Raw genomic sequence first — 12608 nt, forward strand, 5'->3', positions numbered from 1 at the left:
CTCTTCCTCCTCCTCCTCCTCTGATTCCCCGGACTCAGCTGCCGGGTCCACTGGCTGGCAAAGACTCTCAACAATACCCAAGAAAAATAATGGAACAGGAAATGGCAGTGGGTAGATACGTATTTCCTTTTATTCCTGCATACCTTGAAAGGTTTACCCAGAAGGCACCGTGTTTTGGACCACAGGTTCAAAAGTCTGCTTCTCACTTCTGCCAGAAGCTGAAGAGGTCAATGCAAAGCTGTCTTGGAACAAGCAGTAACAGGAGCCAAGGCTTCAGAATGAAACTGTTCAACTTGACTGAATCTCAGCAAACGGAAGGAAGCCCAGTCTTCCGAGAAATCCCTCAAACAAAGCTGCCTTTCCACTTGAGAGGTTATCTTAGAAAAGATGCTAATCTTCAATTATATTGTTTTGGTTGAACTAAAACTAATCAAGCATCAGAAGTCAGAGGCCTGATCCAATCCAAAATCTGCAACTAAGGAGAAAATCCACTGTACATGACAAATTAAAGATATGCTTCTACAAGCCCAGAAACTAGAACTTATAGAAGTTTTTCAGAATCACTCATCAATACCTAATTTCTGCTTTGGCACCTCCTTATTGGCAATTTTAATTTTGCATATTCCAAAAGCATTAGATTCCATTAAGGATTCAGAACAAGAAAAACTATGGGAAAATAAAATGGGAGTATTCAGTCTGCTGCTTTTACCTTAACAGACCAAGGAACAGGATCATAAAAGAAACCACCTATATGAGACACTTGCCAAGTCTCACTCAAACCCAAATGTTCCCCTTCAGTAGAACATTTTGGGGGGAAAACAAGAAAATCCTGAAAAGTCTTCCTATATAAAATGATACCATAGGAATACAATCCTGTAGCTTCCAGGATTTAATACAGTTTGATCTGCATATTTGAATGACATTATATATTTCTCTCAATGAAGTAGAGATCTTTGGTAGTTTTTAAAGCTCTAAGAAACAACTACACACTAGGCCTGTTTCTTCAACCCCAATAATGTGATAACCATAAGCGATAGACTTTAAGACAGAAATTGAGGAGACAAGAGATGAACTAAAGACCTACAACTGGTACTGAAATATCTGGATCAAAATAATTAATGAGCATCTTACTCCCAGTGGTGACACCATAAAACTATATACTACAGACAGAATAAAGCCATCTCTGAAAGAGCTGCTGCTAAGTGATGTTTCCTAAGGAAACAAGCTACTTATCTGAGAGTCTTGCCCCTTGTGGTAATACATATAAAAATTTTGTTGCCTATCTATTTCCTAGGGTCATTATATGCATATATTCTTCTAGCAAAAGTTTATCCATTGAGTTCACCATGTCTATATTGGCATCATTATATGTTTGCTTCTGTAGGAATTAAGCTCAATCAGCAATTTCCCTATTAACTATCAGCTGTGGTCCTAGCCAGAAACTATCACTTCAGGAATCTTCCTGGTTGCTGTGCCGATTTAAGAGGCAGCTCTGGCAAGGGATGGGGCCTAGGATGATGCTGCAGGAAGAGCTGCTCATCTTTCTTTCTGGTGCGAAGCCAGCTCGCCCTACTATGGTGCACCTTGGGAAAGATGTGAGTGTGGTAAATTGGCAGCCAAACTACTACGCTGCAATAGCAATTGTGCTCTCCTGGTTATGTAACAATGCACTAATAATAACTTCCAGAAACAGATTGGACTGCTACATACATTTGCAAGTTATACACAGATGGAAATAAACAATTCAGCTTTCTTTATTAAAACTATACTGGTTAACAATATAGAAATTTATTTTCTGTGGAGGATGGTACTTATGTTCCTTGTTACAAATAATTATGGATAACAGACACATAATACAATAATGAAGATTAGGAAGACTTCTCTAGATAGTCCAACAATAACTTATCCAAAACACATCATCCCCCAACCACACCTACCCATAGACCATCTACTGATTAAGGGCATTATGAGAGTTACAGACCCCCATTCTTTTTAAACACGATCATATTGCAACAATATGTGTGATCAAATCAGATTAATAATACATATAATTAATATGGTACAAACACAGGAAAAATATTTTCTTTCAAGATGAATACAGCATAAGCCAAAGAAAGCATCAAGAACCTCCCATCAAGATTATAGCTAGCAAGTTAGGAGAAAGAAGAAACACCAACACCCAGGTATCCTCTAAAGATTCAAGGTTAGTATAAACTATTATCAGAAAGTAATATAAAATAAAATTAGAATTTTACTTTTTACTGGATAAACTGTATGTGTATTATAATAAAATCTATATAAAATTAGAAAATTAATCTCTCTGTAATCCCAGTAAAATATAAAAGGCAACTGATTCCACAGGACACTAGGATACCGTACGTTCAGAATATTTTACCACAAAAAAGGCATGAGACATTAATCACTGGGCCTGGTTGCCCTAACTCAGTGATGGCGAACCTTTTAGAGACCGAGTGCCCAAACTGCAACCCAAAACCCACTTATGCATCATCGGGTGCCGGATGGGTGTGGCCCATTGGGTGAGTGTGGCCCATTGAGTGGGCGTGGCTGCGGTGGTAACAGCAGACTGGGTGGGACTAAAAAGCCTCAATCAATCAATTCCAACTTTGCAAGATCTTTTTTTTTCCTGCGAGAAGTTGAAATTGACTGATTGATTGAACCTTTTTTTTTTGTACACGGCGGCAGAGGCCTAACGCAAAAGGTTTTATAAAACCCAGCGGCGGCACGCGCGCCCACAGAGAGGGCTCTGAGTGCCGCCTCTGGCACCCGTGTCATAGGTTCGCCACCACTGCCCTAACTATAACCCCAGGGTTACCTACCACAAAGGTAATTCAAAGCTTTTGCTGATTCTTAAACCCAAATCAAACGAGCCCAAAAAATCTTTCTCTGCTAAGATTCAAAGTACAAAAGATTATGATTTTGTAGAAGAACAGAAGGCAGAGAATAAGGAGCAAACTCCACTTAGTAAGAAAGGGTCCAAGACACCCAGCCAAGATGGAGGGATTTAAGCTAGGATAATAACCAAAAATGAAACAAAATCACAGAACTGTATCAAATTGACCAGCAACAAAGTCACCTGGATGCTGAAAATGTGTTGTCTCTTAAAGAAAAGACAAAGTTCAGGCAAGCAAACAAACACAGAAACTAGATCAGGGGTAGGCAACCTTGGCTCTTTTATGACTCGTGGACTGTTGTGAAAAACAACACAGCTTCTAGAGGAGGGCCAGGCAAATTTTGTGGGTGGATGTACATATTAGGAATGTTAAGAGCATGTTCTGCCCACTCTTATAAAACAAGAAAATTAAAAAGATACCAATGGAAAGATGTTCCCAGCCATTTCCTGTAACACTCCAGCATGCTTTTTAATCACCCCCAGATTTTCTTTGAATTTTTTTTCTGGGCAGCTGGGCATATATCCAAATAAAGCATTGGATTACAATTCCTCACCTTTTTTTAAAGAGTTATTGTAGTATATTTTAAGCCAGAAGTGTTTTTAAAAGACTGGCATTTTCTTGTGTACCATGCCAGCTGCCCATTCATTTTTTAAAATAAAATAAATTAGGGGGGAAAAAGCAATATTAGGTGGTACAAACAATAAAAACCTGATGGACACTAAGAGTGACTCCATATTGCCTGCCCCTAGCAGAATAATAAGTAAATCAAGACAATCCACAGTGATACACATTTTAAAATTTCATTAAGTACAATGTAATTGGAACAGAGGAAAAAATAGTAATTTGGATAATTAATCATCCATATTAAAAAAAAACCAACCCTCCAGATTTACTGGCTTTCAAATGAAGTAACCATTATGAACGAAGCAAATATAAGTGTCCCGGGATAATGTTGAAGGATCCAATCTGGGTCGGTCCCTGGGACCAGAGGTTCAGTCTTCCGAGCTTTTGGACTCATGCTGGTGCCCATCCTCAAGGAACTTCTCTACCAGAATGTGACACATTACTGTACTGTAACACATTCTGGTAAGAGAGAAGTTCCCTGAAGATGGGCACCACCATGAGTCATAAAGCTCGGAAAACTGAACGTCTGGTCCCAGTGACCAACTCAGATTGGAATTGACCATGATGCATACGGGATCAAGTACAATAGGATTTAAACACTTTTAAAAAGTTATTTATATAACTGAATTCTGTTGGCATATATAAATGCTGTATTATCAATCTGATATATTTTAAAGGTTTTGTGGTAGTTGAATGAACAAAATTACCATCAACATTTGTTAAAAGAAATGTTGAATAATGTTGAAATATTACATTCTCTAATATATATGCCTATTCATAAACAGTTACAAAGCTTCTTTACATAACTAAAAATATTATCCTATGACCAACCCTATGTTGACCTCAGATGAATATGCTTATAATCATACAGAGGGTTTCACAGAAGCAGGCTAAGTTCTGTAAAAACAAATGTTATTTGTTGTAGATTATGAAATAATTGATGATATCACCTTTCTAAATTTGTTTTTACACCCTATGCTTTCTCTTTCAAAGTTAATTATGAAATTAAGTCTAGAAATGCATGAGTTTCCTGTTATTTTGAATTTCAGAAATGGAATGCACAAGTAGGTGCTGTCAACGCTAACATCAAATGTTTGTGGATTGACAACAGATGGAAATGTAGCCATCTTTCACCTTTTGCTTTTAGAGTTAGATGATGCTGGGAGGGGGGATGTGAAGGAGAGTCCAGCTAGACATAACAACACTAAACCTAGTGTGAGAAACAAGGTTATTGTAACCAGAGCTGATAAGGAATTGGCGGCTAGAGAACTGGAGAGGAGGCCCACACTTCAAGCTAATTGGGGAATGTGATTTATGACTGTTAATTGGAGGAGAGAATTGTGCTTTGATACTATGTGCTCAGGGGAGGGGAATTCAGTTTTTGGCTTCGATTATGCAGTGCCGATATTATGCTACTCAAAATAAAGATTCTTTAAGGTAAACAATGCCTTGAAGTTCTTTTGAAGAGTTTCATCTGTCGGAACCATACAGCTACTGTATAGGATTATATAATGCAGCTTTCTATAATACAGTATGGTGTCTTTCAAGGATTGAACTAATATCCCGGTATGATCAAAGGCCATGCTGGCAGAGTATTATGGAAGTTGAATCTAACTCCTCTGCAGGGTATCAGGATGGGGAAAGCCAATATAATGCACTAGAGAGCATAAACCCATTGTTTCATTTTTCCAATGTATAATTCACAGCTGATGATTTTTGAAACTTCCATTTTTAGCAGAACTTAGAGATTTGAGAATAGTGCTCTAAATATGACATCTAAAATCAGAAGGCACTAAATTATTATTTGCTGTGGGTGTTTTGCTAAAAACCAAATTTGCTTCACATTTTCAAGCTAAAGAGAGCCATGTTGACCTTCTTCTAGCCTAGCTCATGACAAAATTCCTGATTTCTTTTTTTAAAAAAAACACCCTATAGTGGCAGCACTTGTGAAATACTTGTCAGATTGCTGTGATAAGATTTCATAAAATCTTAAACCTGTAAGGTAATCCAGAACATTGTTTGGCAACACAGTATGAGAATCTTGGGATAGGCAACTTGTGACACTTCATGTTCTTTTTGCATCTATTCCCTTTGGCCACATGGGGCTGCTGAAAACTATACTTCAGCACAAGCCAACAGGTTATCCAGATGTGAATAAAATTGTATGGAATATGACAACTGTGGGAGGTTGGAAGCATGATATCCTTCCTCTTCATTTTCCTAACATGGGTGCTATTGTTTCAAATAATAGTTTACACATACATAGAATACCCTATTTGGAAGGTAAAGTCAGAGGACAGCCTTTTCCAACCTAGACAACTGCCAAATATGTTCAGTTCTCAGATTGTCTGTTCCACATCTCTGGAGAGGAGACAATTTGTGGTAGTTTGGCTGAGATGATCTGGAGAATAATGACTTAGTGCAGTGGTTCTCAACCTTTTTAATGCCGCGACCCCAACCGGTCGTAAGTCGAGGACTAAACCGGTCGTAAGTCGAGGACTAAACCGGTCGTAAGTCAAGGACTAAACTGGTTGTAAGTCGAGGACTACCCAACCGGTCGTAAGTCGAGGACTTTCCCTGCCCGGGAGCGCCGCACATGCGTGGTTCCGCCCCCTGCGCCGGCCGAGGAGTAGCTGGCAAGCGGCAGAGACAGAGCAGGCCGACCACCAGCTGGCCCAGCCCAAGGGAGGTAAGGCACCCGCCGGAAAAGGGGGAAAAGTGGCGGACAAAAAAATGGTGGACAGCCTTGCTTGGTGACCCCCATGAAATGGTCGATCGACCCCAAATGGGGTCCCGACCCACAGGTTGAGAACCACTGACTTAGTGACAAATTCACGTGGGGTCAATGGAGGACAGTCAAGTCAAAGGATTCTGGACATCCCAATCCTCCATCACTGAAACAGCATACAGCATACAGAATGACTGTATGCTGTTACGATTTTTTTTTACTAAGAACCTTTTATAAATGAAAGATCGCAACTTTGAATCTTTTGCCACTCATTAGTAAACCACTGATTTCATCAGTAAAATTCAGAGAGTTTTCAACTTCCTATTCAATTAGTTTAAAACAGGCATGTCAAACTGCTGGCCCGCGGGCTGGATGCGTCACAACGAAACCACCCCACCACATTACCGACAATGGGGGAAAAGTCACGATATGTCGCGCGATGTCACGTGACATCGCGAGTTTGACATGCCTGGTTTAAAACATAAACAATCTTGTTTTATTTTTTTCCTATTATTTCTAAGTATGTTTTGATCAAGGGCAGATCATTCTATTTCTGAAATGAAATACATTTCTTAATAAAGCACTTAACTAAAGAAAGCCAGGTAAGAACTAATAATAATAATAAAGTTGGAAGGGACCTTGGAGGCCATTTAGTCCAATCCCCTGCTCAGGCAGGAAACCCTATACCATTTCAGACAAATGGCTGATTTATAAATGCTGACTGAACTACAAATAATATCTGATTATGTGGAACACCTTGAAAACGTGTATTAGAGGGATAAAAATAATTCACATTACTAAAAGTATCATCTCATATCAATATGTTCTGCAGACACAGTGCAATGCACCCATTTAGTTAAGAGAATATGAACTGCATTTCTGAATTTGTTTTTAAAGCCACTATATGAGCAACAAAAACAAAAAATCCTATGTGAATGTCAATATTCAATACAGGCCTATGACAATATACTTAAGAGCTGCTTTAGCAAAATCAATGCACCATGTGTAGGGGAGTGTAGGTTCTAGCAGAGTGGAAATTTAAGGTTTCTAGGACTAATATGCATTGCTCTCAACATTTGAAACCAATATATTGAGAATTCTGAGTGCCCTAACACCTGGAAGACGCTCAATTACAGAAGTTGATTTCCTATACTTTTTCTATTTGTCATCTAACACAATGAATGTGACAACTCTCCTGTTGATGGAAAAGTCATCTAACTGGCCATCTGAAACTTAGTGCTTATGTACATTATCTTGATGGTAGGTACTATTTTATAATCTATTGATTATTAATTGGTCTTCAGCATTAAAATCTTTTTTCTGGATAGAATGTTGTTAAGAGAAATATACCCCTCTCCAGGAAAAATTAAAAACACAAAGAAAATACAGAAGGGGAACTGTGTAATGAGGGAATTGTGTGGATGGCCAGTAAAAAGATAAGTGAACAAAATATAGGAATGCCACAATGTAATTAGGGAAGAAGTCTAGTGATTAAATTCACACTATGAAGTATGGTTGACAAGATTTGCTGAGGTAAGAAAAACATCAGTTTGCAAATCACAACTTGCTTATTCATACATTGTCTTACTTCGTATCTTGATAGCAGTTCTCCAGAATACATTGTATTTCTAAGTGCTTCATTTAAAAAGAGAGAGAGAGAGAGAAGAAATACCATCCTTATACAGCATTACAGACAACATTCAAACCTGAGCATTCATGTATTAAACACGCAATTTTCAGATGCATTTTCTGCCTGAAGTCCCTGGACAGCATTATCCAGCAAATCCATGCTATCTCGAAGTGTGACACTGAGTGTAAATGGCTTTGGTTTAACAGTCAGGCCATAGGTGAAGTCCATCTTAGAATCTTCCTTTGGATTAGCACTGAAATTGCACTGGTGGACCAAGACAGCAGTAAAGAGAAAGAGCTGCACTTTGGATAACTCCTCCCCAATGCACCTTCGTTTGCCCACTGAAAAAATCAGCACGCTGCTAGCAAGGTCCTTGTTCAGGAATCCATTCTCATCCAGGAACCTTGCTGGATTGAAAACTTCTGGAGCAGGCCATTTCCCTGGGTCATGGTTCACGGACCACTGATTGATGAAGACCACTGTGTCTTTGGGTATGTGGTAGCCCATCAAGATGGTATCGGCTGTGGTGGAATGAGGGATGGTAACTGGCACAAAGCTGCTGAAGCGCATAGATTCATATAGGAAAGCCATGACAGAAGGCAAAAGGGGCTGATCCTCAGCACAGGGCAGGCGGTTTCGGCCAACAACTTTGTCTATTTCTTCTTGCAGCTTAGTTTGCACCTCTGGATACCTGGTTAAAAACAACAGCAGCAGCTGTTTTTAAAACGCTTTCCTCAATTCTCTGAAAGCAAATATTATCTATTCTAGGCAAACCTATGCTACTAGAAACACAGGAAGACAATATCAGGTGAGGGGGCACAAGTGGCAGGAAAAGAGAATATATATACATATTTCCCAAATGAGTAGAAAATTTGTATCATTCTCCAATAGTTTTACAGATGGACAAATATATTATGTTGAAAATCATGGCATACAAGGAACTGCCCAACCACTCCATTCCCAACAATTTTATACAATTCTAACAGATAATATATGACAATAGGCAAGTTAAAGAAAAGATAGCCAAATATCTATTCTTTAAATCAATGCCCGCTGTAATATTTTGATTGAATTTGACTGAAACAGGACTCATAACTCATAAACTCTTGCTTTGCCTACTGAAAGTTTATTCTTTAGGTTTTTATCCTGTCTTTATTACTTTATAACAAGTAAGGTGGCAAACACACCTAGCACTCCTTCCTTCTCTTATTTTACCCACAACAACCTTGTGAGGTGAATTGGACTAAAAGTGAGACTGGCCCAAAGTACCCAGTCAGCTTTCATCTTCACAGTGATAAAATTTCTTCTGTCGACTGCAAAAGATCAGAACACTTGGATCCACAAATATACTATGCTGATACATTATGAAATCCTTGGTTCTTGGGAAGAACTCGATGCATATGAAGGCCAACACCAGATAAAAAACTGGCAGCTATGACTCCACATTGTTGTGAACATATATTAATAATGCCCACTAGAAATCCAGACTCTTGAACAAAATTGGGGAAAAAATGAAAAAGTACTTAATTAAGATCTGTCATCATTACGCTTATTTTTTAATACTAACTCTGGTTATAATCAGTTGTGAAGATTTTGACAGTTTTGAGGATTATTATTTCTAAGTGTTCTGATTTTCTCTTATGATCTTCTTGATTATTTTATACTGCCGTGTATCCATCTGGAGGGGCAGTATTTAAATTAAAAATATACATTAAAAGATGCAAGAGATTTATTTGTCATCTACTCAGAGCATTACAATCGTCAGTTGATTTTTCTTAACCAAACCGAAGATCCAAGGAAGAGCTATTATTTGTTTCAAAAAATGATCTCTAGAGAATACAAGTTTCATTGGAGATACATATTAATGAAGAGCAAACCATGGAAAATCCATTCTTTTTCCTGACTTGATAACTTGATAACTGCAAGGGTCCACGTTTCAAATAGAAATTATCAGTATCTCATAACCTTTTCTTTCTACAATCTGGCGAGGGAGGGAGAGAGAGAGAGAGAGATGCAAACAAACAACATTCATTAAAAATAATTGCCACGTGAGCAGCTGAAATATTTATCATCCAAGATTATATCAGCCTGCAACAGTGTTGACTAATATTAAATTGCTTAATTTACTTACAATACTGAAATATTCTCTGGTACATGTGAAGATATAAAAAGCTTGTTTAAATTATTAATCCTTGGCCACTTTGATCTAGAGGTTAAGACTCTAGATCAATCAGGCTAGAAAGGGGGAGATTGAGAGTTCTAGTCCTGCCTTGGGCATGAAAGCCAGATGGGTAACTTTGGGCCAATCTCTCTGTCTCAGCCCAATCCACCTCACAGGGTTGTTGTAGTAGAAAAAATAGGAGGAGGAATATGTGTTAGATATGTTTGCCACCTTGAGTTATTTGTAAAAATAATAAAGACGGGATACAAATAAATAAATAAGCCTAGTCTTTTGCTTTCACAAATGGAGCTCTGATCCTCCATGAGATAAAATTCTACTAGGAGAGGGAGTAGGAAGGAGACAGAATTTGCCCATGTTTCCTTTGTCCCCATTCCCCCCCCCTCCCCACATTTGCTCCAAATAATTCAGAAATCCTAAGACTATCTGAGCAGGTGGTGTGGAAATAAACGGGAAACTTAAGTGTTTGCTTAGCACCAGTGCAGGTTAGATGTCAGATTTGTGTGATATCACCCCCTCTTTTTTTAAAAAAAATAAATAAATATTGCATAACCTTGCAAGGCTGAAAAATCTCTCAAAATGTCAGTCTTCTTACTAAATTTTCAGCAACTTTTTGGGCTGTCTAGAATTCACAGCATAGCTCAAATGCAGACCCCACAGGGGAGATATACTTAATGCACGTTTAAAATAATAATAATAATAATAATAATAATAATAATAATAATAATAATAATAATAATAATAATAATAATAATAATAATAATAATAATAATAATAATAATAATAATAGTGACGATAAAGTTGGAAGGGACCTCGGAGGTCATCTAGTCCAACCTCCTGCTCAGGCAGACATAGTGGTGTCCAAATCGGGATCACGGTTGGGATTGTGGGCATGAATCGTGGCCCTAACGCATTCAAAGAGGATAAAATTCCTCCCTCGATTTTTCATTTTTATTTTTGACTGCTTTCGATAGATGTTAGACTTTAGACCAGCTCAGTTCTGTCCCTTGGAGCGTTTTTTTTTTATTGATCTTTCTTATATTGGTACCTAACCTTTCCAACCGCGCGGGTGCCGCGCACAACAGCTCCTCCAGTCATCCTCTGTCGCCAATCAGCTCACCTGGTGAGGAAGATCAAGAGCCACTGCAGGGCGGTCGAGAGAGTGTCCTGGCTGGCGCCGAAGATGTCCGTGACGGTGGCCGGCACGTGCTCCAGAGGCAAGCCAGGCTGCGTTTGCTGGAGGCGGATGAAGGCGTCCATCAGGTCGCGGGAGGGATCTCCCGGGCGGAGACTGTTCCGATGCCCCAGAAACTTCTGGCGGACGAAGCTGTAGAACTCGTGATTGAGGGCGCGGAAAGCGCGGAAGGCCGAGCGCACCGGGTTGGGAAAGCGCTGCAGCCAGGGCAGCACGTCGACCACGCTCCCGGCGCCCACCGTGCGCCCGAACTGCTCGTTCCGACCCACCAGCCGCCGGAACTCGACGTCGGCGTGGCTGTAGCGGCGGCCGAAACAAAGCGCGCTCATGACGTTAGCCACGGCCACCCCCAGGCTCCTGGACGGATCTACGAAGGCGCCGCCGGCGCAAGCGCTCACCAGGAGCCGCACCACCGTGCGCGCCTCAGCCAGCAAGGGCCGCTCCAGGAGGCGGCGCGCCGAGAAAGCGCGCAAGGTCGAGTGCGCCAAGCGCCTCTGCAGTTTCCACAGCTCAGAGTAGCCGCCGAAGGCCAAGCTGCGCCCTCCGGATACCAGCTGAAAGGAAGGGAAAGGAGGCCTGCCCGCGAAGGCGGCCCCTTGGCGGATGAGGGCCTCGCGGATGGCGCGCTCGCCGTTCAACACCACCACCGGCCATCGGCCCAGGCGCAGCTGGAAAACGCTGCCGTAGATGGCCGCCAGGCGTCCGAAAGCTAGGTGAGGGGCGCGGCCCAGCTGAGCCGCGTTGCCCAGAAGGGGCCACGGGAAAGGGCCCGGCGGTCCCAGCCTCCTCCGTCGCGACCACTCGAAGGCCAGAAATTTCACCGCTTGGAAGGCGAGCAGCAGCGAGAGGAGCAGGAGCAGCAAGCCTTGCATCGGGGGCACGCCGGCCCGGAGCGCTTCTGCCAGCCCGCGAGGGCGCGCGCTGCGGAGAAAAGAGGCTGCCTTAGGAGCGCTTCTGGGGGTCAAAACTTAGATGCATTGCACCAGTGGTTTTCAGTGCCCGCTTGCAAATGCATAACATTTAGTGGTACCAGATATGAGCTGCGACATTATTGCATCGCATTAAAAATAATTTGACTCCACTTTGTGCACGTGATCTATCTGTATCCCAAAGAATTCCCCTCCCCCTCCCCGTGGGAAGATTCTCAGACTCTGAAGTTTAGAGTAAGGAGTCCACAGAACAGAATATAATTAGAGACTGTTAATAAACTGAAACATGTTGGCTTTCAATTATGTATTGTATGTTTCCAAAATCTATAATCTCACTCTTGCATTTTTCTGGTGGGTCGCATTAGTCGTTATGGATACTTAATAATAAATAAAGACAGCTGGGGCCTCCGT

At 40.9% G+C, this 12608-nt stretch overlaps 1 protein-coding gene across 1 annotated transcript; it reads right to left on the reverse strand.

Moving 5' to 3' along the window:
- Positions 1-7978: 7978 nt before the first annotated feature.
- Positions 7979-12140, reverse strand: LOC107287481 (cytochrome P450 1B1). Its single transcript, XM_015816002.2, has 2 exons — positions 11194-12140; positions 7979-8585 (listed from the first exon to the last, which is right to left on the reverse strand). Exons 1-2 carry the CDS (start codon positions 12138-12140, stop codon positions 7979-7981), a joined length of 1554 nt encoding a protein of 517 aa, XP_015671488.1.
- Positions 12141-12608: the final 468 nt, after the last annotated feature.

This window comes from Protobothrops mucrosquamatus, unplaced genomic scaffold (genome assembly GCF_001527695.2).
Source record: "Protobothrops mucrosquamatus isolate PMUCROS unplaced genomic scaffold, P.Mucros_1.0 scaffold393, whole genome shotgun sequence".
In the NCBI taxonomy this organism is placed as follows: domain Eukaryota; kingdom Metazoa; phylum Chordata; class Lepidosauria; order Squamata; family Viperidae; genus Protobothrops; species Protobothrops mucrosquamatus.

Bases quoted from the DNA above. Each gene is read 5' to 3' on its own strand.
- LOC107287481 (XM_015816002.2), bottom strand. From the start codon at position 12,140: ATGCAAGGCTTGCTGCTCCTGCTCCTCTCGCTGCTGCTCGCCTTCCAA. The intron at 8,586-11,193 runs GTGAGCTGATTG...GTTTTTAACCAG, and splicing joins CTCTTGATCTTCCTCACCAG to GTATCCAGAGGTGCAAACTA.